This window comes from Patiria miniata, unplaced genomic scaffold (assembly GCF_015706575.1).
Source record: "Patiria miniata isolate m_02_andy unplaced genomic scaffold, ASM1570657v1 HiC_scaffold_2, whole genome shotgun sequence".
NCBI classification, from domain to species: Eukaryota; Metazoa; Echinodermata; class Asteroidea; order Valvatida; family Asterinidae; genus Patiria; species Patiria miniata.
Window position 1 is genome coordinate 15,027,257 of NW_024037058.1, and position 24,122 is coordinate 15,051,378.

Genomic DNA, 24,122 nt, shown 5'->3' on the forward strand with positions numbered 1-24,122 from the left:
TAGGTTTTGGGTTCGAAAATGCTATAAAAACCAAGAAAAACAATCATTTTCCTGTAGTCTGGTTCCCTGACTCCATAAAAGAAGAAACAGAGCAGTTTACATACATTGGGGAATTGTAAGGTCAGGGAACCAGTCTAGCTGGTTTGTACCCGTTCATAGGTTTGTAATCGATTGCAAACAAGTGCGATGGTCAATTGGGGCCAGTATTTGAAAAAAAAGCCAGTTGTTTCCAACGCTGATCGGCCGATCAGCGTTGGAAATTGATACAAAAATACCACTTTTGTTGAAAATGACAGTATACCAGGTGCCAAGATTTTACAGGATGCTTTACACTGTCATTCACTAACAGTCCAGCAAGGTATTTCAAAATGATTTGGTAGTTTTATTTTTTGATGTTTGCAAATGTTGTATTTTCCCTTTAAACTGCGAGCACATTACATGTGACGCTGGTAGTAAACTTATGTACACGTGTTGTTTGTTTAGTTCGCATTTTCCTCCGTGTCCATAAAAGATTGGGCGAATTTGCTTTTCCTATCGATTGTTTTGTCAAACTAAATAAAACCACCCAATTATTCCCAAGAGGTACTGGGATCAATTTATTGTTCTGCTAAAGGGCCGTGTTGGATGGGGTAGGGATGGGGTGGGGTGGGGTGGGGTGGGGTGGGTCGGGGCGGGGGCGGGGGCGGAGGGACTTAATGATCGTGGGGTCACTTGCTAATAAAGGGTTTTGACATTTCAATGTAACATAATTATTAGGGTGTTAGGTTTATGGTGCTGATTGAAATATCTCACTTATATTTTTGAGAAAAAAAAAATTCAAAAGATAATGCCCAAACAACAATAATGAGAAAGCGCAGGGAATTTTATTTCAACTATAGTAACATTAAAACAGCTGAGGATATTACACAAATGGTTTGAAACAAAAGCAAATGAAGAATTGATGGAAAATCCACCAATGCCCAATCAACTAGTTAACTGCAGCATGCCTATTTGAACCAGCTATAAAACAAGCCAAAAAATTAATGGACACATTATTTTGTACATGATATAAAAATGATGGATAGTTTGTCAAAATCTGTAGACATATTTGACATGGTTATGTTTACATGAAATGTAATCATGAACGTAATAGGAAAATGAGCTTTACAAGAAAAAAAAAATCTACATTTTAAGCATGCAATAAACAAGCAATTTTTTTCAAGCTTGAGTGGCTATGACAAAAGTTGTGTTATGAAAAAAGAAGAAGCTAAAGAACAGAAATCACAGGTATACTGGATACTTTTGTTTTTATTTCAATGAGGGATTTAGTTAAAAACTTTCGTAAGGAAACATGGACATTTGGTTTTAAAGTTGGTGTATACATGTATATGCTTTTTGGGTGTTGCACCTTGAAAAATAGATTTTCAAATTGAATTGATAATTTTATAGCATTACATTAGATATGAGCTTTCCAATGATACATCGCACGACATCTATCCGATTGGCAGAAACAACCTGGGTAATGGTGCATGAATACATAAGCTAATTTGCATATGAGAAGAATATAATACAAAGGGGTTCAGACATCACATGTATAATACATGTACTTGGCATCAAAATCATTCAGCTGTACACAAAACAGTTTAATACTAGCTTAGGCCAAAAAAAAAAGTCTCTGGTTTCTGGTATGGAGCTTGCCCCCAAAGTGGTGCGGCGACACAGCCTTGTTTTTTCTTCAAATGTCAGCTGATGACTGCAATGGTGCCCGACTTAATTTAGTGCAAAATGTATGGGAGCCCAGAGAGGCCACATAAAGCTTATACTCGATCATAACCCCATCTAAAAACGCGTTAAGATTGTGCAGCAGCAGGATTCCAGTCAAACCAGTGAGTTTGGCGGTTTTGAGACATCATCTTACACTGAATTAAAAAAAAAAAATTTTGCCGACGCACATGGCTACGGCGACGCGCGCGCAGACCAGAAACCGGAACCTTTTTTTTGTGTGGCCTTAATCTATATTTAGCTTGTCACATGACTCGAGACAAGACTGGGACATATAAACCAATCCGGGCACGCTATCAATTCTATCACGAAGGCCCCCTTCAATGGCGAAAGCATTGTACTAACTATTGTTCAGATAATGTCACGAGGCAGTTGCTTTGTACAATAGTGTGCACAATAGTTTCTCTATTGAAGGGAGCCTCATGAGTGTACAGTGATTATGAGCACGGATTTGTCTATAGATAACTTGTGGTAACTTGATTTAAGAAAAACTTTTATCCATCCCCCCCCCTCCTTATAAAGAAAAAACACCCAAAAAGACCCCAAAGAAAGTGAAGAAACAAAGCTAAAGATTCGATACGAAATGATTAAAATTTACAATTTGCATAAGACTGTCAGCATTTTCCGCCACATCAATTTAAACGTTTCCCGATTTGCTCTGAAGAGTTGCTATTCATTTAAAAATCTTGTCCTCGTCTGATTGCTATGGACAAGCAGATGAACACAAAACAAGTTGTTTCTTTTCTACATACGGAATAGCTTAAAAAAATTGAGAGGGTAGTACAGTAGAACGCCACTGTAACGAACATGATGGGCTCCATTAAAAGTGTCTGTTACAGTGACTGTGCATTATATTAGACTTTAATATTTCGGGAGCCAAAGGGAATGTTTATTATAGCAAAATGTTTGTTATAGTGATGCTCATTAAAGCAGCGTTTTACTGTATTGTAGTCATGCATACTTCGTACCATGTGCACGTGATGTGCCCCCCCCCCCCGCCCACCCCACATGGGCTTTCAAAAGTGGTCACAAAGCGCCCTCTACTGTTTCTGCACAGAGTCCAAAACTTTGTTGAACCAAATTTTCAGCTTGGCAGACCAACAAAATGGCCCCTGGAATTTTGGTCACTTGACCATTATTGCCACTGTACACGGTATGATCTTTTGATAAACAATCTTGTCCTATCACTAGTCCGACCCATTAAGCCTTACCAACTGCGCACGTTTGCAACAACAGGTGTGCCCCTTCAATGCCAAACTGCAAGTTCCAGCCACACATGTCATGTGTACCTGTGCAAATGCTACACTTTTAGTCCTCGTGTGTCAGACATTAATCGCGGCTGTGAATGGTCAAGGTATCTTCGGCTGGGCTTAATGAATCGACCTATGTCGATCTCAACTATGTACATAGACAGCAATCTTGAGGCTTGATCTGCTCGATGCCAGAGGAATGCCGGTGGGGAGCTACATGATTTTCGTTGTGACCTCAATGACCCTTGGTTTGTCGATGACCTTGGCCGTTCGGTTGCCCTTTTCCACGATTCCGATAATCCAGGCACTGGAGCCCATTTTGTCGATCTCCTTGCAGTAGCTGGCAGCTTGTTCTCTTGGGAATGCGATCAAAAGACCCCCTGTGTTCAAGAAAAAATTATCCAAAATCGTCTTATAATTAAAAGGGGGTGTGTTTACAATTGCTTCCTTGTTTGATAAATAGACACAAACTCAAAACTTGGACATATGCTGCATATGACTGACTTCTGAATTACAATTATGTATACACAAAAATAAATTGACCTAAAATATATCAGACTGGTAAAATGAAATGGTCAAACTAAAATGAAAAGGAATAGCAACCCAAAAAGGATTTAATTTCCTGAAAAAGTATATCAAGAGATGTAAACTTTGCATACTTGTGATTGAAGCAATTTTACTGACTGACTTACTGACTCAATGCCACCTGTGAGCCAGGCAGTGCTATTGTATAGGATTACCCTGTTATCGCCAATGAATGGGCTACTGAAGTCTGTATGAAAAGACTTCCACTGAACCATTGAAATAGAGTACTTTGCTCTCTGGGACCAGCTTTACCATGCTCACCTTGTCATTTAATATATCTTTTTAACTAAAAAAATGGATGAGTGAGGGATGAAGCTACCTGATACTTCCGGGGAGCGTCCTTGAAAGAGTTTGAAGTCGATGAATCCTTTAGCGACATGCTGCATCTTGGCAATGATGGGTAGGTTGTGAATGGCAAAGCTAACCTCCTCCTTCTGAGACCTGACTAACGCCTCGGCGTGACCCAGGATGCCAAAGCCCGAGACATCGGTGGCACCGTGAGCATTGTAGGTGGCCATCATACTGGCAGCTAAATGGTAATGTCGGAAGAAAAACAGAGAGTAAGCATCTGAGCAGAGAACACTGCCTGCCCTGTAGTCCTGGACCATGGATGGGAGATGTCACCGGTTCCAGGTCGGACAAGTCCTTAAAAGTTGGACAAGTTCTGGACCTAGAATGGAAAAGATCCTGGAACAAGGATGGGAGAAGACCTAGGTTCTGGTTGGAACAAACAGGGGCTAGCTCCTGAATTCAAGAAGTTGGACAAGTGCTAGACTGAGGGTGGGAGAAGTCTGGTACCCATGGAGGGACAAGTCTTAGGCCTACCGTAAGAAAAGCCTCATCCTCCAGGTAGGACAAATCCTTAACCGAGGAGGATACAATGTGTCCAGACTTATTGTAAGATAATTTCTGGCAACAGTAAAGGACAAGTCTTCAGGCATGGGAAGTCGTGATCCCTTAGCCCCAAGTGAGACAAAACACACTGCTGGGTAAAAAATTGTCTCGTTGGGCCTACGTTAGAAAAGTTTTTGAAGGGTAGGACAGACTTGTATCCTATGATCGGAAAAGTCCTGAACCCATGATAGTACAATTGCAAAGCTGTAGAAAAGAAGAGGGTGGTGGGGGACAAAAAAAATAAAAATGTTGCTTTTTATCTTCAGACCTCTTGACATACTTACCGTCACTGTTGAGTTTACACATGTTGAAGACGGCCTCTTGGTATCCTCGCTCTAATTCCTCAGCTGTAAGGAGAGCGTTCAACTTCTTCTTCTTGTCTGGAACAGTCAGCCACTTTCTGGCTGTCAATGCGATCATGGTACCGAGCGGTTTGGTCAAAACTAGGACGTCACCGGGAACGGCGTTGTCGGGGCTGGAAAGAAAATCCCAGTTTAATTGAGAATACAATTTGGGGTCATTTTTAGAACGCTTGAATATGTTAATTGAGTACTCAGGAGGTGATGCATTGTCTTCAAGGTTAATACTGCCATGGAAATAAGTAGCTTCAGACTCTGAGAATTCAACCCATAGCATTTAACAAACTGGTTTGGTTTAATGAATTTTGGTTTTTATTCTTTTAATAAATTTCTTAAACTGCCTTTATCTTTTCAAGTCTTTGAAGACGTATGTGGGATATTTCAATGTGTTAATTTTTGCATAGGACTTTTTAATGTTGTATAACACGCTTTGATCGTTTTAAAAAGACCTTAATAAATGCATATTATTAGTTATCCTGCGAGGGCGAGTGGAACACGGAATAATGTAGTGTGTCTGTGTCCCACATACCACGGTGCCGAATGCCTATTCGTATGTGGGACACAGAGGCACTACATTTTCTGTGTTCCACGAGCGCGCGTGATAACAAACTTGACGCGCAGTACAGTTGGAACTAGCACACTTTACACGAACCGTTCAGCAGTTTAGCGCATGCAGCTGGAATGTCGCTCGCATCTTGGAATAGCGCAATACGCAGGGTGCAAAATCGATCGTGCAATACAGCCTCATATGACACTGTTGTTGCCATGGATCGACTAATCAGGATCGAGGATACAAGTTTGCTTGAAGATAACATGTACACTGTATTATCATTATTCCTGTTAATGTACCCTTAAGGAGACATTTTTCATCATAAGTTATACCTTAGGGAGACACCGGACATTAAGGAGACATTTCAGTGTCTCCCTCATGTCACAACTCCTATTTAGAGGCAAAATTTTACCGTCACTAATAGGCTAGATCGATTGCTCGTGGTCCAAAATATAAATAGACCAAAATTTGTGGGAGTAAGATTAGGAAAAAAGGGGTTTAGGGGTCATTACAGGTTGAAAAATTTTGTTCACAACCCTATGGGAATGGCTCCCTGAGGCAATTATTATTATTATTATTGTTATTTTTTATTATTATTTCCAACTGAATAATTTCACAACTGAATGAACATTACCAAGTAATTGTGTTGTAAGTGAATCCAGAAAAGATCCCCCTAATGAATGAATGATGTGCTATATTTACCATATATAGAGACTATAGGGTCAATTATAGTCAAATCGGCAACTCACCATACAATCTTGTCTAGTGTACACACACTAGTGGCTATCCCACCGATAGTGCACCATGGATTGAGCACAGTTTGTCCTCCTCGGATCTTGCTACCAGCCACAGTCGCAATATCCTGACAAGTTTTCAAGGACAATAATAAATTTTGCATATTTTTTTTTTTAAAGTAAACTGCATCAACAAACTAAACCAAAAAAATGTGGTAAGAGTCGGATTCCAATGTTAGAGCACTATGGACATCCATCAACAATGATTCCCCAGGCGTGTATGCCATTGAATTTCCCGGATTCTCTTTAATAAAACCTCAACTTTACACAGGAAACCGATGGCACAATATTAGTACCTGAAAACTTTACAAGGGCATCAAGTACAATTAGAGCAATAGTGGCCAGGTTTGTTTTGTACTTTTTGAAATCCGGCAGAGTCTTCCAAAACATCCTGCTGGACTTTGAAGTGCCCTTGTAAAGTTAGGATTAGGCATAACCTAAGTCCAAGATTGCATTTGGTTTTTGTTCAGTTCTCCTATTGCAACGGATCCAGATTCCTTGCATGTGTGGCCAAATGGCCAAGGCAACAGCAGGCACTATCACAAGATGCATCAAGTCCAGTCTCAGGGATGGTGTCACTCCAACTAAAGAAATTCCAAGCATACCTTGCATGTATACCCTACTAGGTGTGTGTTGTCAGGAAACGTTTCCAGATTATGGAATCAGGTACCCATATCAAACTTTACAAATTTACTTGAGTAACTTTTCAACCAATGAAAAAGGTTTTGAATGCCATTTGTGGGGTTTCACGTTTATGTGCATTTTAACGCGCAGTTTTCCCCGTAAAAACAGGATTTGAATTTTGGGGTTGGGTTTCTTTTATGGGTACCCGTGTTTTACTTCAAAAGGGTACCTGGTGCCAGTACTACCCGGAAATGCACACCATTACCAAAGTTGTAATGACTCGAGTCAATGACTCGACTCGAGTCCGACTCGAGTCTCAATTTTTGGTAACTCGACTCGACTCGAGTCCCTAAGGGCAAATGATTTGACTCGACTTGAGTCACTGCGAACAAATGACTCGACTCGAGTCACTGCGAACAAATGACTCAACTTGACTCGAGTCCCTCATCAGAAGACTCGACTCGACTCGAGCGAAGGCTAATAAGACTCGAGTCCCAAAAATAAAAGTAAAACTTTGGGAAAAGTAATTGCAATGACTTACGGTGCAAAATTTATGTGCTCATAATGTTGCAAATACAGTACAGTACAACAGCTGCTTGTCATGAACAAACAGACTCTGACCTCATGGTTCTAGAACGCACAAAATACTATCCAGGAACCGGATTTTAAACACCTTTTCCAATTTGTTGTTTCTTCATTGGCTTTGGGCAATTTCTTATAAAGCCCCCCTTTTATAAGCCCTCCTTTTATAAATGTTGGTATATAGTGTTCAAATATTCGTGACTCAAATTGACTGGAGCTAAATATTGACTGGACAGTACTGGACTCGACCTTCTTGACCTAATGACTCAACTCGACTCTAGTCACTTCTTTAAAATGACTCGACGCGACTCAAGTCACTTGAGAGTCACTTCTTTAAAATAGCTTGACACGACTCGAGTCACTTCTTTAAAACGACTCGACTCCCCTCAAATCACAAAGATAAGTGACTCGTTACAACTCTGACCATTATACCCTGTACACAAGGTATGCGAAGAATTTCTTCGAGTCGGCGCGACAAAGTTTCCAAGCTTGGATTCGATTCATCTTGATGATAGTGTCCTCTATCTCCAAGGCAGCTTAACCACACTGTGTTGGGATTAGCTGCACGAGGGGAATAGAGTCTAAATTCAGGCTTGGCCCAAGACAAGGCATTCATTAGCAGAACTGTTCAGAGATAATACCTTGAAGCCCTGCATCATGAGTGGTATGACGACCTCTCGCTCTTTGTCGCTGAATGTCTGAGGCACAGCCAGCAGCATCAGCATGTTATCACACTCCATGATCCCCATTGCGTAAAGGTCACTCAGCACATCGGCACATGCAATTTGGCCCTAAAAGAAAAAAGAAAGAAAGTTGTTTTCTTTAATTTTTAACATTCTTTTGGGTTTTCTTTCTTTCCTTAAAAAACCTGAACAACCAACATATGGACATACTGTCAGGCAAAACAAATTTGAAATTGCATCCCAGCTTTCTCACAACCCAAATATTCATACTTTCCGGACCAACAAAAGGGGTAAGATCTTTGCACTAGGTACCACTAATAACACTGTTTGATTGATCAACTTATTTTAGTTAAATAATGATATAATTTGTTACGCAGTGGCTATCGTTACGGCAGCCGTAATGCATTTCCCATTTTCTATCGTTACGGTAGACTGCAACTTTTATGAAAACATGAGAAGAAAATATAAGATTAGAAGAAAAAAAGTGAATTTGAACGTTATGAAATTCAGACTTTATTTCCCTTTAAAAAAAAAATCCTCCAAAGCCTCAGGTTAGAAAAGGAAAAAAATTCGAGTGCAAAACTGACATGACTGAGATGTGAACCCGCAACCTCGCGGTGCAAAATCCTACCATCTATCGACTGGGCTGACGCACTGCTCGCTAAAATGTGGGGAAACAATAATGATATACCTGCGTGCGTATCAAAAAAGTATATCGTAGAGGGCGCTAAACAACGGCTGCCATAACGATAGCCACTTCGAATTTGTTAATATTGAAGTATCATATTTCAAAGTCTCATTTCATAGTTTTAGCCCCTCAATTTTTTTTTTATATTTTTATATTTGGGGGGGGGGGAGGGAGGGGGGGGGGGAGTCAGGGGAAGGGTCGGAAATGTAAGTTGAGGTCGTAAAATATTACAATTAGGGAAAATGAACACGTGGTTCCTTTGGGGAATCTCTCACCATAATATATGGGTCATCCACAACTGGGTAGGAGAAGTCAGTCGTCTCAACCAGGAAAAGTCCTCCATGTTGCAATGGGACAACACTGCAGTCACTGCCAATACCTGTAGTACATCATGGATGAATAAAAACAAATTAAAATCAATGAACACCTAAAAAAAAATTCAAAAAAAAACAACAACATTGCATCCTGTTTCCTGACGCCACTTTTTTCATCATACAATGCTATATTATCTCAATGCAGGTCCGAAATTGCAATAATGTTGAAAAGATATGAATTGAATCTGGGATTGAGAATCATTTCCACTTTTTAATTTTAGAAAAGACTTTGAAAATGCACTCGAATCAAGATAGACTTTGTACACGACCAAAGAAGTGGCGTCTGGATACAACATTCTTTAACATTTAATAACAAAAAATAAAAATACATACAAAAATTCACCAAAAAATTCCCAAACTTTTAATTATGTAAAATGTTTAACTTTTCAGGCTCGGTCAGGTGTTTTAATTAGACCCCTGGCCTAGGCATCGATCCCAATTTAAGACAGCCCTAGGAAAACATCTTTCATCACAACCTTAATTTCACGCTTGCACGGCACCGGCGTGAAGTCAAACTGGATGATGATGCCTAGCGGCGATATCCAGTCATCTTTCTGAGATTCTGAGATTCTGAGGCCTAAACAAACAATGTCAATGATTTTAAAAAGTTAAAACTAAAAAAATGTCAACTTTCTAAATATCTTGAAATTCTTTTTGTAACTTAATGATAAGTACGATTATAACCTTTGACTGGACTTTATGTTATAACTTAAAACAATTATTCAAACAATAAAACAATTACTTCATTAGATTAGAAAAGTGCCGCCAATCGTGAAATTCGCAACAGGTTATCAAAGCGCGCGCGTGCGCTACTTGCCTGTGTTTCACGACACGCGCCTTCCGTGGTAGAACGTGACTCCTCAGCTACGCACAATCGTGACAATATGGCCGTGCAGAAAACTTTCGAGGTTTCTCAAACCCCCAAAAGACAAAATTTTAACGATCTCCTCGTCGCACTATTCACTGTAATTTGGCTCACTACTCACCGTAATTTGGCTGTTGAAGCATAATCTCTTCGGCCGTCTTTTCTTCCTCGGGATCCTTGACTGTTTGAAGGAGTTGTAGCAGCTCATCTTGGGGGACTTTCGCCCCAAAATCTTTCAGGTCCGAATATCTGGTTAATTGGAAATCTTTGTCCAACCCGTTTGCGACTGGGTCGAACGGTGAACGTGGAGATCCCATGGTTTTTCCTGATTTCTTTGAAAAGTTTCAACAAGAGATGATTCCAGGTAGTCAAAACTACAGTAAATGGTTTCGGTGTTTCAATAAAATGTGGTCTTTGAGGTGATTTTCGCGGGAATTTCACACACAAATTGCCACGCTAAGGTGAGGGAAAATTATCCCTAGTTGGCAATGTACCGGGTGTAATATCCCACAATGCATCATTCGTCGGGCACGTTCGTACATTTCAGATAAATTGGGGATACCTGAAATCATATTCGGCCCTATAACTTCCTTCTCCTGCATATGTTGTGAAAATAAAATAAATATTCGTAATTTCTGTCTCTTTAATTCAAGAAACACCAAATAGTTAATGACACAAACACAATTTTGGTTATTCAAATGCTCGCAAACTATTAGTAAGCTGGGGAGTTAAATGACAAATTGATTGCACTTAGGGAGTCTTACCACGTTCGCGCCACCGCGTACCAAAAGATTAGGTCGTGTCTGTTTTTATGAACCCCCAAAATACGAGCTAGTGCCTGGATGCAGGTACAATCTCGAGATGCTAGCTGAGCTACCTCGAGTGTTGAGGTTTTTTCCCTTATAGCAATGTTATTAACTGTTAGCGGGGACGAAGTTGCAATAAATCAGCAGCAATTGCATAAATTCACCCTATTAAGCAGAATTTGCATACTTTAGAAGTTATTTTTTTATGTGATTGCAATTCTCCCTTTAAGTAATTGCCTTAACCATATAGCATGGAACAGTCTGCGATCTGAGGGTTTTCAAACCTTGGCCACGTAACCGATTCGGCTCCAGAGATTTCAGTCCCCGAGACTTTGGTACTTCGTCTCATTGTAGTTTTACAATCCTCCTAGGAAAATGTATGTTTATATAAGTAGGATATTTCCATACGGTATTTGGAGAGTAAATGTTTCTGTTATTGTGAAGGCGTGAGGTGAAGCCAAAGCTGAAAACAAAGTCGAAATTTTGAGAATGGCTAGGTCCGCTGTAGGAATATGAGCCACTACTTCATTCCACGCACAGTCGTTTTATTAACATTACAAAATAATACTGTGTCTACTTTGATTGATGTTACAATTGAGGAAATACTAGTAATTTATCTATTCCGCATCTCCGGATTATAATAATATTTACAGAGAATACAAATTGTTACTTTTCTTCATATAGCTAGGGAGTCTCTAATGAACAAGGCGCAGGTGCGTACGTACGTCAGGGCTGTTAGTGAGGTACATTAGTATTAACAAAAATGCTAAGGATCGTTACACAGTGGACAAAAGCACCATTTTTTCACCAAAGCATCTCCATGGTATACCTTTTCGAAAAAAAAGACGGACGCAAAAAAATTGGATGATGGAAAGGGCATGTATGACGTCATTATGACGTCATCAGCTAATTATTACATGAAAAAATATAAATTAATAATAATCTTCAGAACTGCAAGCATCTCAACAACAAATTTGGTATCAAATTAAAGGGGACAAAAAGATCTTTCATTTGAGTGGTATGTCATTGGGATGGAATATAGTTGAGGGTGATTTTGTGGGTCAAACAAACCTTTTTGGTCAAAAGACCTGTTTTTTTTTCCGGCTAAAATCATGGATTTTGGGTAGTCACTTTGACACCTTGTTTTAACACGCAAACAGTATGTAGTATTGTGAGATGAAGTTTTTAAGTCACAGAGAAAGGCTCAAATTCTATGCCAAAAGAGTTTTTGCAATATGGATGCTCTGTGGTGCAATATGAGGCGATTCCTGGCCACTTTCATATGACTTTTTTAGCAAACGTTTTTTTGAGATTATAAAGACAATTTATTTCACTTTTTTGTTTAGAATATACTGTTGCTCTTATAACGTTTCTACTGTACTGAAAAGTCGAAAACCCTGTATTTTTATCTCCATTCGTTGTTCCATTTAATTCTGGAAAAAGAATTGTATCATTATGCATGACATCGCATGTAAATATTATTGGTGCTAGGCTGCTTTCTTACATTTAGTAAATTCCGTCGTGTATGTTTGATTTATTTTCCGAGCCCTTACGGCGTGGGGCCACAGGGCCAGGGGCCTGCTTTAAGGCCCCTGAAAATGTTGGATTCTGGATGCACTGTGATTAAATAAACTGAAGTATATACTTAAACTTATAAAACCCGAAAGGATGTTTTTTGGTTCAAGTTAAAACAAAATGGTTCCACTGGAAGCGGGTGAATTTCTGTTCATAAAAATATTCACATAGGCCTAAACGATGTAGCTCTTGATATATTTGCAGTGTTATTTGTTTGTTACAGGGAATGGCAAATATAAAAGACTAACAGACCAAATGCATCTTTATGTTTATGATCGGTAGGTGGCAAGTTTAGGGCTAGGCAAGGATTTATCGGTCTACTGAGTTTTTATGAGGAAAAAACTTGCAGGGGGTAACACATGAATAGCTTTTTTATTAAAACGAAACAACACTGGAACTAGTTTCAATGGAAGCCCGTCCCACTCCTATTAGGTTGGGATGTGTGTGAACCTTGCTATTTGTTAATGTTGAGTACAGAATGCTAGCAACGTCAATGAAAGTTTTAAATGAAAAGAACAACCTTCAGGGGAAAGGTATGAACTTTGCCCCTATTGAAAGATCGAATGAAAAAAAAATGTGGCAAGCATAATCAACTTTGCCACCATTGTCATGGCCGAGGTTATTTTTTTCGGGTCAAAGCTTCCATCATGGCGGAAATATCATAGACATGTCATGATTTTAGATACATTGAGAGAAATATCGATTCTGCACTGCCTGAAGATTTAGAAAATACCTCCTCCTGATATTTTACAGTGTTACTTTGTGCTAGACGCTCGAAGCGCCGCGCTTAGCCGCGGCAAAACTAGAAACGAACAAAACGAAGGAGATATTTGTAGAGCAAGCATTATGTATAGCGTAGCGGCGCAATTTCAACGTCGTAGAACGCTGCTCGCTGGAACACATTTTTGCCCGGTAGTAGGGGGTGCTGAAGCATATTTCAGCACCCCAATCCAAAAAGTTTGGGGTGCTGCAGCACCCACAGCACCCCCCGTTCCCGCGGGCTTGTTATTTTCATTTCGGACTATTGAACCTTCGGACTGATTAACCTAGTAAATTCGGACTATCGAACCTTCGGATAAATAAACCTTCAGACTAATGAACCTTCGGATTAATGAACCTTCGGACTATTGCATCAAATGTTCGGATTAACGAACCTTATTTCATTTTCGGACTAACGAACCCCCTTTTATGGACATTTTGTGCATTTAAACTATCGAACCTTCGGACTAAAGAACCTTCGGACTATTGGACCTTCGGACTATCGGGCGGCCCCCGTTTGTAATACATTGTTAAAGGACGTACCATCACCATTTCCGGCCACTCTGTTAATCTATTTCAGGTTACCACGTTCCTTTCTGTCTGGCTCCTAACCCATACCTCATTACCCGTAATATACAACACATATAAGAATGTTACGTCTTCCAGCTATAGTAAATGGTCAAAACAAATGGATGTGGTAAAGACCAAATTCAAGGAGCCGCACAATTTCACACAATTTGTTTTCTGCGTGACAAATTCCGTCATTGTAGCACTTTTTTCCAAAATCAAAAATGCTTAGATTTTTCAAGAAAATTTGAAAAATAGTGACGTCACTGCAACAGCAAATCAGCTTATTGTTACTTAAATGTCACTGATTATATCACTTTTCAATTCCCTGACCCTCAAAATGTCAAATTAATTACTTGGAATCTCATCACAACGCTTCACGACCTTATTTTCTACAATTAATTACTGTACGAGCTCGGTAGTATATTGTGACGTCATTATCACGTCATAAAGTACCCTTCCTGTCATCCGATTTTTTGCATCCTACCCTACTTTTGATCGTAACACATTGGCAAAGCTTTGGTGAAAAAATGGAGCTTTTAAATACCATGTAACGATCCTTAGCATTTTTGTTACTAATGTAGCTCGCTATAAGATGCCTCACTTTCCCGCTTATCTTTGGAACAAGTTTAAACATATTTATGATACTAATAATCAATTACAAAAACTCTTTTGGCATAGAATTTGAGCTTTTCTCTCGAACTTAAAAACAACATCTCACAATACCACATACTGTTTGCATGTTAAAACAAAGTGTCAATGTGACTACCCCAAATCCATGATTTTAGCCAAATTTGTTGTTGTAATGCTTGTAGTTCTGAAGATTATTATCAATACATGTATATATTTTTTTCATGTAATAATTAGCTGATGACGTCATAATGACGTCATACATGCCCTTCCCATCATCCAATTTTTTGCGTCCGTCTTTTTTTCGAAAAGGTATACCATGGAGATGCTTTGGTGAAAAAAATTGTGCTTTTGTCCACTGTGTCACTATGTGCTTTCTGAAAGAGCACACTAATTTGTGGATGCGCTGGAACTTGGAAGGGAGGATTCACGTTTGCCCACTTCACATTATTTCCTTGCAGATTGCACTTTACTGTAATTTATTATAAATGAGTGGCTCCATATTTACATTTTAGAGGTGCAAAATGTCCACTCCATGATCAAAAGGTGGGGGAGGGGGAGCTAGGGAGGGGAAGGGGGGGGGGGGATTTACGCCATTCAGGTGTAAACAGCCAGTAGATATTTCTAAAATGGTTTTAGGCCTATGATATAATAATTAATCCAATTTACAATATATACGAATTTGACCCTTTATTCTACATGTCCACAAGAAGGTCACATAAGGCACGGATGGGGGGGGGGGGGTGTTGTTGTTGTTGGTCCAAACAGAACTTTTGCGGACACCAAAATTAAAAAAAGAAGACAATTGTAGTAATAATAATTACCTGTATGTCCTCCTGTCCGCAACACTTGGACACAGAGGAGTAAGGGGTATTTGCGGGGGTAAGGAGTTGCACTATTATGCAAGAGTACTTGTGCACGATCGTTGTACTTGAACAGCGCTAGCGCTCCCATTAAAAGATGGTACTCCCCATTTTTTTTTTTAGATTTTACTGGGGCCAAGTATACGGAGTAAAAAAAAACCTCTACATTTCAGCAAAAATCCCTGGATCCGCATCTGATATGTACTTCTTGTTTTTGGTTCAGGTTTTCAAGATCTTACAGTTTCGAGATATGCATGTTGCAAACACTATGTGCACCAGCAGGGGTGAAGGGGAAGGAATGGGGGAGGAATAAACGCTTCAAATAAACAACAACACATCAAAATCAGTGACAAAAAATGATAATAGTTTGGTTTCTATTTTATTAAAAATTGGATAAGCTCCCTTTACAATACACAAGTGATCTGCAGATCCCTTTACACGAAAATATAAAAAAGAAAAGACCACCAAACAAAATCGTACAGTTCTTTCTTGTGGGTAAAAAAATCAAGATATATGACGACATTTCAAAGTTTTGGTTCACATTTGTACTTTCAAAAAGTGTATGCTTTTTTTGGTTTAAAAAGAAATGAAGGTGATGACCATTTAGTAGATTCCTGCAGTTTTAAGAATCATGTTGTTTTAAGACATTTAACACTAACACTTGTTAAAACTACAATTGCAGAAGCTGTGCCATAACAAAAAAAAGTAGAAATTTGTTCCTCACAAATTAACAGTAAAAAAATGCTTTGCATAACTATGTTGATTTATTTTAACAGTATTCATTAAAAACTGAAAAAAAATTGACTTAAGCAGGGTTTGAACCTGGGACCTCTGAACTGCTGTTCCGGTTGAGCAACGGAACGACAATCCTGAGGCTGTTCAAACCCCGCTTCAGTCAATTTCTTTGTAAAAAATTTTTTATTATAATGCACCTAGTCAGTTCTCCTTTGTGGTTTATATGAAAATTATTCATAATTCCCAAATCTTGAGTTGCTGATGGCAGAAAATACCAACTGAATCACAACTAAATGAGAAGGCAAAAAGGGAAGCAATTTCAAACTCGGAACACTCGGAAGGTTCCAATGGTTTCTGCATGTTCAAACATGGAACACACAATGTTTCTATAAGGAAAACCACAACATTATAACAATATGATAATTTAAAATGAATAAAACTGTTGCACTGGACTGACCTGAAATAGTTAAATCAACCAAATGACAGGGGCTATCCTTTGCAGACCTGCAAAGGAAATGTCCCGCTAGGTCCTGAAATGTAATTAGGCCCTCTTATTTTGTTGATTATGAAATGATAATTTTAAATAAATTAAAAATGCAGCATGGTCCCCAAAAGCAGTGAAACACTTGAGAAAATGCTTACACATTAGTTCATTTTAATACCCGAATTTCAATCTTTGCTCCTTGGTGTCATCCAGCTGAACTATTTCGGAGAATGCTTTGACTCACCAGCCAAGTTAGGTTCGAGTTCATAAAAATGCCACTAGAGTGCCTGTCTGCTGGCATTTATTTGGAGGCTTTGGGGAGCTCACTGCAGACTTGTTTACGTTGGTCTGTTTATTGTCAGTGAGTTCCGAACACAAGAATTGACATTGTAGCAGGGAATGAGCTCTGTGCACAAGTACCCCTTCAACGGCCAGAAAAGGAGAGTTGGGGGAGACCTAGACTGGTTCCCGGTCCATCCACTGTGTATTTCGAATGATCCAAAATTATTGGGGGCGGGGGGATTAGTCTGGGAGACCAGCGCAAGTTAAATTTGAATGTATTCTCGCGCCGAAGCCTGACGCTCACGCGAAAAAGCTGTGGCTATAGATTTGGCACATTCAGAAAGTTGTGCATACTTTGTGCGCAAACTAGCATAGTACATTACGCACACGCTGTGTGTCCTGTCCACAGGTTTCTCAAAAGTAGTAAAATACACGCCCTCTTTTGTTGGCGCACCCAGCCCATTGGAGGGCAGTACCCAAAATGGGAAGTCACTCTGGGCAAATACTGGAGTGAATTAAAAGGGTGTAGTGTACCTGGGCATAAATGTATACTTAAAAGTTGAGCACTTAAAGGCACCGTAGAATCATTTGCATTTATCCAAAAAGTAACCTACTGAATTATCACAAAGCTTACTTGGACAAACGATCATACTGGTACTAATTAAAGACCCCGTGAAATTCCGTCTGGCTTGCTGTCATTTAAAAGAAATCAAGAATTTGATCAGAAGGTCGTGCTTGGTTTTCAACTGTTCTTTCGAAAAGTGTAATATTCACTGAGCTGAAACTCAACAGGTCAGGTTTTGAACATTCTTCAGATTTTGCGTGGTGTTATTATTTGAAAAGAACAAAACGCATGAAAAGCAAATGATCTTATATGCCTTTAAGTCTGAAGAAAATAACTCTGTTAATTAATAAATCTTGAGGCCGGTTTCATTGTTCCTGAAGTTTCTTTTCAGTCCTGAGTGTCCTGATGTTCATCAAACAGGGCTCCCATTATTGTCAGACAGTTGATGCTGGGATGGTAGTAGTAGACTGTGGGCTGGGACCTTGACTTCGTCCTGCCAAACAAGCTTGGTTTAGGAAGGGTGACACAGTGCCTGGTGATCAGGCCCAGATCTGACATTATCTACAAGATGAAAAAAAATTGCAATGGAAATGTATATTCATAAAAAAATCTCACATTTAGAAAGGTAATGAGTTGCAAAGCTAGGATTTTGCAAAGAGAGGGGTTGAGGTTTTGAATTTCAAGATTTTTTCAAGGGGGCAGGTTGGGAAGGTTGAGACGTGGATACAAAGCACACAGACCAAAGGCCTTAAGCAATTAACCAAGATTTCCAATACTGCAATTCTGTTATTTCCGGAAAAAGGAAATTCGAAAATTTTCAAGGATTATTGGTCTGGCTCCCAGTACAGCAACTTGGGTTGAATTGGTATTAGGACATGTTGGGGGTCCCATATTCTTGAGCAACACAGTTGGTTTGGTCATAATTCCAAAAAAAGGCGCAAACAGGCCTAGAGCCCCCTCCCCACAATCACGCCACTACCTCCTCCCACCCCCATCCCCAAAACATATTATGATAATAAAAAATAAACAGGATATAGTGAGTAGCATTGGGTCTCAGCAAACTTAAGCCCTAAGAGAACAAAATAGGTTTAGACGTTATGTGGTCACGTTAAAGCCTTCCTATGATGCCCTTAACTTTCCAAAGTATTCAGAAGAAAAAAAATGAAATTTTCAATCTTGTCATTCAACAAAATAGTAAAAACAGAGAGAGAGAGAGAGAGAGAGAGACCAACCTGAAGAAGCTTGAGCGAGTCAACCTTCCTGAAGATGATCCGGAGGTGATGGACTATCTGCGACTCCTTGATGCCCGGCTCGGCTAGGATTTTAAGAGCGATGCCCCTGATCATCTTGCACAGCTCAGGCCGATTCACCTTGCCGTTCACCTTGCACCAGGGACGCGGGACAAAATCAACTGGCTCGTAGACACTGACATTGAAAGGGGAGAGAAATTGAATTGTAAATAGGGTAGAGGATGTACATTCGGATATAGCAGGATACTGCACATTAGCACAGTGGTTGGGGGGTTTAGATGTCAGAACTAGTAAGCAAGACAGGTCGCGGGTTCGTGTCTCAACCAACCAATCTGTGATTTTTTCCTAGCAAGCTCTAGGGCAGAACTGAGCAAACATTGCCTGTAAGAATCAGTTAAGGGCAATTATCTCAACCATAACTATTCAGTATAATTGAAAAGTAAAATTAATCAATCTTCATGGCTTTCTTTTTTTAATACTCAACATACACAAACATGTCTCCAGAGTCTCAAAATCTTTTGAAAACTTAGGTTTTTCTCCTTACCCATCAATGACCGTGGCAAACTTCCTCTTGACTGCTCTACCGTGATCAGAATCAGTTGATGAGCTTCTGTCGGCCAAGGATGCCTCTCCACCATCACTGGATTCTCTCATCGTGTCCGTCGCCTCGCCAATCTCCAAGACCTCTTCGGCTGCATCTTCAGGGGAACCTACGACAGTGACCTCCTGGTGACCTTTGCCCCCTGACCCTTCAGCAAGGGGGTCATCTTCTGGAGTGACCTCGAGCACTTGACCTGACCCAGGCAGGGGACTCAGCCTCTGTCCTGGTTCAGACATTGAGATCTTCTCAACTGAATATTCGCTTTGGAGTTGTGGCACTAGGGGCTCTCCTGTTAGGTCAACAATTTCAGTGTTGCTACTCTCTCCCTCCACTAGTTCATTCCTCGAAGGTAGATCTAAGCAGGTATCTGACAGCCTGTCTAGACACGGTCTCTTGGCAAGAGGGTCTGAATCAGCAGATTTGGCAGGGATTACTAGTCTGTGCGAATGGATCATCCACAGTGAGGCGTGTTTTGTAGCGACAATGCGGAGGTCGTTGGAACCCACTTCCACTATCTGAAAACAGATGACACTGATTTAGTACTTTGCCTTCACCAAATTGAGTTGCCTTCACCAAATAGAGTTAAGCATGTCATACTCGCAAAAGAGTGTTAGTCAATAACCACCATATGTAATGCAATCAAGCTAAATGAGTCATTTGTCGACCCTGGTCAATTTTTTTTTACAGACTTAAACAAAGGAACAATCTCAGCATTACTGCTTTGAAAACCGCATGCTGATACCATCTTTCGTTCAAAAATTATGAAAGTCGGAACACCAAGAGCTGTGATGAAGTGATGTAATGAAGTGGCCCTATTTTGGCCTGTATCTCCAAATGAAAGTTCCAGACAAACGACTCATACAGCTTGATCGCATCACATATCATCTCTGAGTCATTTAACACGATTTCCTTGCAAAGGGTAAATTATTCATGAAGCATCATGTGCTCAAAATACTGACAGTATGTTTCATGAAGCAGTTTTCCTCACCAAGCAGGAAAGGAGTTAACATAAACATTCTTGCTAGTAATGAGTCACATGTTTTATTCTAAAAACCTGTCCTTGCGAAAGAGGGAAAGTGAATAAATAAACAAGAGGTCTTTGCTGAATTGTGATATTTCTTTAATTATTCAATAACATGTTCATTTTAGCTTGACCAGCTAAACGTTTTGCAGCCATTCTTTGGCCTGCAACATACCATTTCCTGGTCGAGCAACAGATTGATATATTTCTCCAGAGAAAGCTTGACAGTGCTGGCTGCCTCCACCCTTCCCACAATCCTCTTCACTTCCGGCACGGTCACGCCAAGAAATCCGGCTTCTTTAATCTTCTCATAGATTTGGATGAGTGCAGTAGTTGTAGCAGCATCGAGGCCTATCCCAGTGAACCTACAGATTCACGTACCAAAAAAATAAAAAAAAAAAATAAAGAAGATATCAATGGAATAATAATAATTATGAAGTCATATCACATTATTATTTATATCAGGCTTCCAGCGGTAAAAGTAAATCAGCGTGTTGCATGCTTTCATAAAAAGTACCTGGATGACTGCAATATTACGGTACCTGGTTCACTGCAATAATATTGTTATTGCAGTCATCCGGGCATTTTCGCTGGTTCCCGCACGATCAAGAGTCCAGAAAGTCACAGTTTTTAACCACTCATCAGAGCGTAGCACACGCGGACTGTCGAACACGGAACACGCTGCGCTCATGCAGCGCAAAGAAGGCCAGGTATACGCGTACTGTTGTCAACAATTACAGTAGCTTCAAATAGTTTGATGAAAAAGATGAAATGAAGACAGTGTCTTGATTGTATTTCTTGCGGATCAAGTCAGCCTGATATAAATAATAATAATAATATTGGATGGCTTTTTTCAGTGGATACAAGAATATATTGCACTCGCTATAATATTGTCATAACTCGTGCAATATATTCTTGTATCCATCTCAAAGCCATCCAATATTATATAATTAAACAATGTCTAGTCTACTGGATAACATGTTGACTCAATCGTCCATGTACCGCCAACAACTGGCTTGCCTGTTACTCTCTGAACCACCCTAAACCATCCGAGCACTGCACGGCTTATGGATCCATCAGGCAAGCACATAACCAGGTTTTTTGGGGGGGATGGGGGGGTGGGGGGTTAGACACCTTCTTCCGATGGGGGCACTGATCAAACCGGACCTTTGGACAATAGGTGGCGCTCTTCAAGGCAGCATGACATTTACAAGACGTAAACAAAGACACTTGTGAAAAGGGCCCTCATGAAAAAAGGGACTCGTGAAAAATGGCAATCAATAGAAAGTATTTAGTAGCAAAGTACAGTTTTTGTTCTGTTGTCCATTTTCACCGTCCTGATTTTGCTTCTATTACCATTCCAATTTTGCTTTTCAAATCTCCATCCCTTTACAATCTGCCACTCTGCACCTGTTTACGCTACTGCCATCAGGGAATAATTACAGTAAATTAGGAACAGGTGCTTAAAATTATACAATGTGATTCAGGTATTAATGGGTTAACATGCTATGCAGCTGTGGCCTCACTTGTCCACAACGACTGACAAATATCAAGAGTTGTTGTCGAAGGCTTTGTTAGGGGATGGAATTAATGAGTTTGACAGGCCGATAAGTAGATTTGATTTTTCAGTCCCTCTTTGATTCCTCAGATTTCCCAGGAATTTTTAATCCAGGGTTATCACGCCAAATTTTAAACATAAAATGTCCTTATCGTATTCAGAATTTCCTTTTCCTTCTGGCTTTTCAATGTGCATTTTTTTAAAGGAATCATCAGTTTTATTTTTACCCGAATAAAACAAAAAGCAAGGGGAAAAAGTGTACAAGGTTACTACCTCTGTGTTAGCTCCTGGGTGCTGTCTCCTTGCTGTTCAAACACCTTTCCTTGACACAACTCTTCAAGATAGGAAGCTTCTTGGCCAAGTTCCGTCGGCTTCCAGACAGGCTCCAAATACACAAATTTCTTGCAAGGCCTGAGGAGGTATTCCAGAAGACTAGCACAGGGCTGGAACTCTGGACGGGATTGGCAAGGGACCCCGGGACTAGATTCGTTGAGTGAGAGCTTGATGATGAAGGCGTTAAAGGCGATGTTCTCTTGGAGAGTTGAGATCTTCTTGCCGCAGACCCCCGGCGCGTAGTGGCCCCGGAGGATCAGCCACTTGGTGAAGGAGACCTGGTCGTACGAGAGGCACTTCATGGTGGCGTTGCGGGGCTGGGGCTTGAGGTGGGCCTGACTTGGGCTGGCAGTCTCCTGCCGCTTAGAGCTGCCGACCCCATAAAGGACCTCATCTATTAGACTAAATCTTGGATCAGCAGTCCACACTTCTTGGCTGGCGTCTCCGGAACCGTCCCCATAACCAGTCACTGTCCCTTCAGACTTTGGAAGTGAAGTTTCCCCTCTATCTCCTGAGCCATTCACAGTTGGTTGGTCGTGATCAACCACCGTTGACGTGCTAGCCAAGTAGCTATGGTCCATGTCTATAACAGACTGCTGAACTGATGGACATTCTATTGCATCGGAAAACTGGGACTCAATGCTCACAAGACCCTCGGCCAGTTCGTTCAGCTGATCCATGACGCTGCGGTCATTTGCATCATCCTCGACAACACTTATCGAAGAGTCCAAGGCTTGTTGATCTTCCATCGCTTCAGCCTGTCCTGTTGTCTTCTCATCATCATTATCCTCATCAAATCTGACTCCGGTGACATTCCTCACCCTGTCTATGACCCCTATCCCCTGTGTCTCACTGTCCTCCATCCCCACCCCATCTATCTGGGTGTCTCTCCCCTCATTTTGATCACTCTGCTCCTCATCGTTTTCATCCTCCTCTGAGTCCTCGTCGGTGTCGCTGTCCGAGTCCGAGAAGTCCCCACTCTTCTTCAGAAGTCCACTCTGCTTCAGGAACTCCTGGTCTATGAGGTTACTATCCAAGACGATCACTTTCTTAGGGATGACGATTTTGCAGTTCAACTAAAGTGGAAAAATCGTGTCAGTGTTAAAATCTGCATCAATATTAAGAGTGTACTTTATTGGAACTTAGAAATATCCAAATTTGCATTGGTATAAAAAAAATGGATGTCCTGAATGATTTGCCTCAAGTCAACACACAGCACGCTGCACATAATCAGCAACTGAAGAAAATTACGGCCTCTGTGAAAAAATATTACTTTGATGAAAATCTGACCAACGTTTCTGTGAAGATTGCAATTTCTTCCCAATTGATCACTAGAAAACCTGTTTTTCGTGATTTAGGCTGATTCTACTGTAATTCCAAGCAGCACAATTTGTCAATGAGGTATAAAAAGGAAAACGAATAAGAGTAACAGATAAAAGATGGACAAGTCTATTTTGAGTTGTACTTGAGTCTTTTTTTCAGAGTTTGACATGTATACTAAAGCATAAGGTGTTGTACCGTGGTATGATTTCAGTCTGAAAAACTAGACAATGTGGTCGGAGAAGCTGGACTTTTGATCATGGGTGGGAATTGAAAATGTGTACTTAAAAGTAATCTGAACGTGTCTGAGTATTTATATGAGAACTCAGACAGAAATCAAAGTACATGTATTTTTGGACAAATTGTACATTCCTTGCATTCTGCTTTGTAGTCAAGTCCATCACAAGTCCATCACAAGCCCGATCAGAAGCAACAGGAGATATACATAGGACTACTGTTGACACAGTTCATTTTCACTGCTTGAAATTTGACTTGAGACTAGAGGACTTGTGATGGATTTGTGAGGACTTGTGATGTCTGTAGTGTTCTACATAACCCCCGAGGACCGACACACAAAGAGAGACTAACAAATCCTTTCAGTCCTCGGGTCTTTTGTTGAAAACGGTCCTCTATCGTACGGTTATGTGCTTAGTCTATGGGAGAGTGTTACATTTACAGGGACAAAGGGAAACACAAAGCATTGTCTTCGAGAGTATAGTTAAACACAACTGCATGTGTCAGCTGTGTGGCTTGGTGCTTACCAT

At 40.3% G+C, this 24,122-nt stretch overlaps 2 protein-coding genes across 3 annotated transcripts in view; both read right to left on the minus strand.

The window, feature by feature from the left end:
- Window positions 1-1,984: 1,984 nt before the first annotated feature.
- LOC119726640 (inactive selenide, water dikinase-like protein) lies at window positions 1,985-10,528 on the minus strand. Its single transcript, XM_038198396.1, has 7 exons — window positions 10,131-10,528; window positions 9,046-9,149; window positions 8,041-8,190; window positions 6,149-6,261; window positions 4,775-4,965; window positions 3,916-4,125; window positions 1,985-3,391 (listed from the first exon to the last, which is right to left on the minus strand). Exons 1-7 carry the CDS (start codon window positions 10,324-10,326, stop codon window positions 3,225-3,227), a joined length of 1,131 nt encoding a protein of 376 aa, XP_038054324.1. The 5' UTR covers window positions 10,327-10,528; the 3' UTR covers window positions 1,985-3,224.
- Window positions 10,529-17,476: 6,948 nt separating this feature from the next.
- Window positions 17,477-24,122, minus strand: part of LOC119726641 (general transcription factor 3C polypeptide 1-like) — a 37,096-nt gene continuing 30,450 nt past the window's right edge. For both annotated transcript variants that reach the window (XM_038198397.1, XM_038198398.1), the window contains exons 25-29: window positions 21,979-23,114; window positions 20,323-20,512; window positions 19,070-19,641; window positions 18,508-18,700; window positions 17,477-17,836 (exon numbers count right to left, since the gene is read on the minus strand). In XM_038198397.1, the coding sequence (XP_038054325.1) occupies window positions 17,663-17,836; window positions 18,508-18,700; window positions 19,070-19,641; window positions 20,323-20,512; window positions 21,979-23,114 (2,265 nt within the window). In that variant the 3' untranslated portion in view covers window positions 17,477-17,662. The remainder of the gene's footprint in view (window positions 17,837-18,507; window positions 18,701-19,069; window positions 19,642-20,322; window positions 20,513-21,978; window positions 23,115-24,122) is intronic.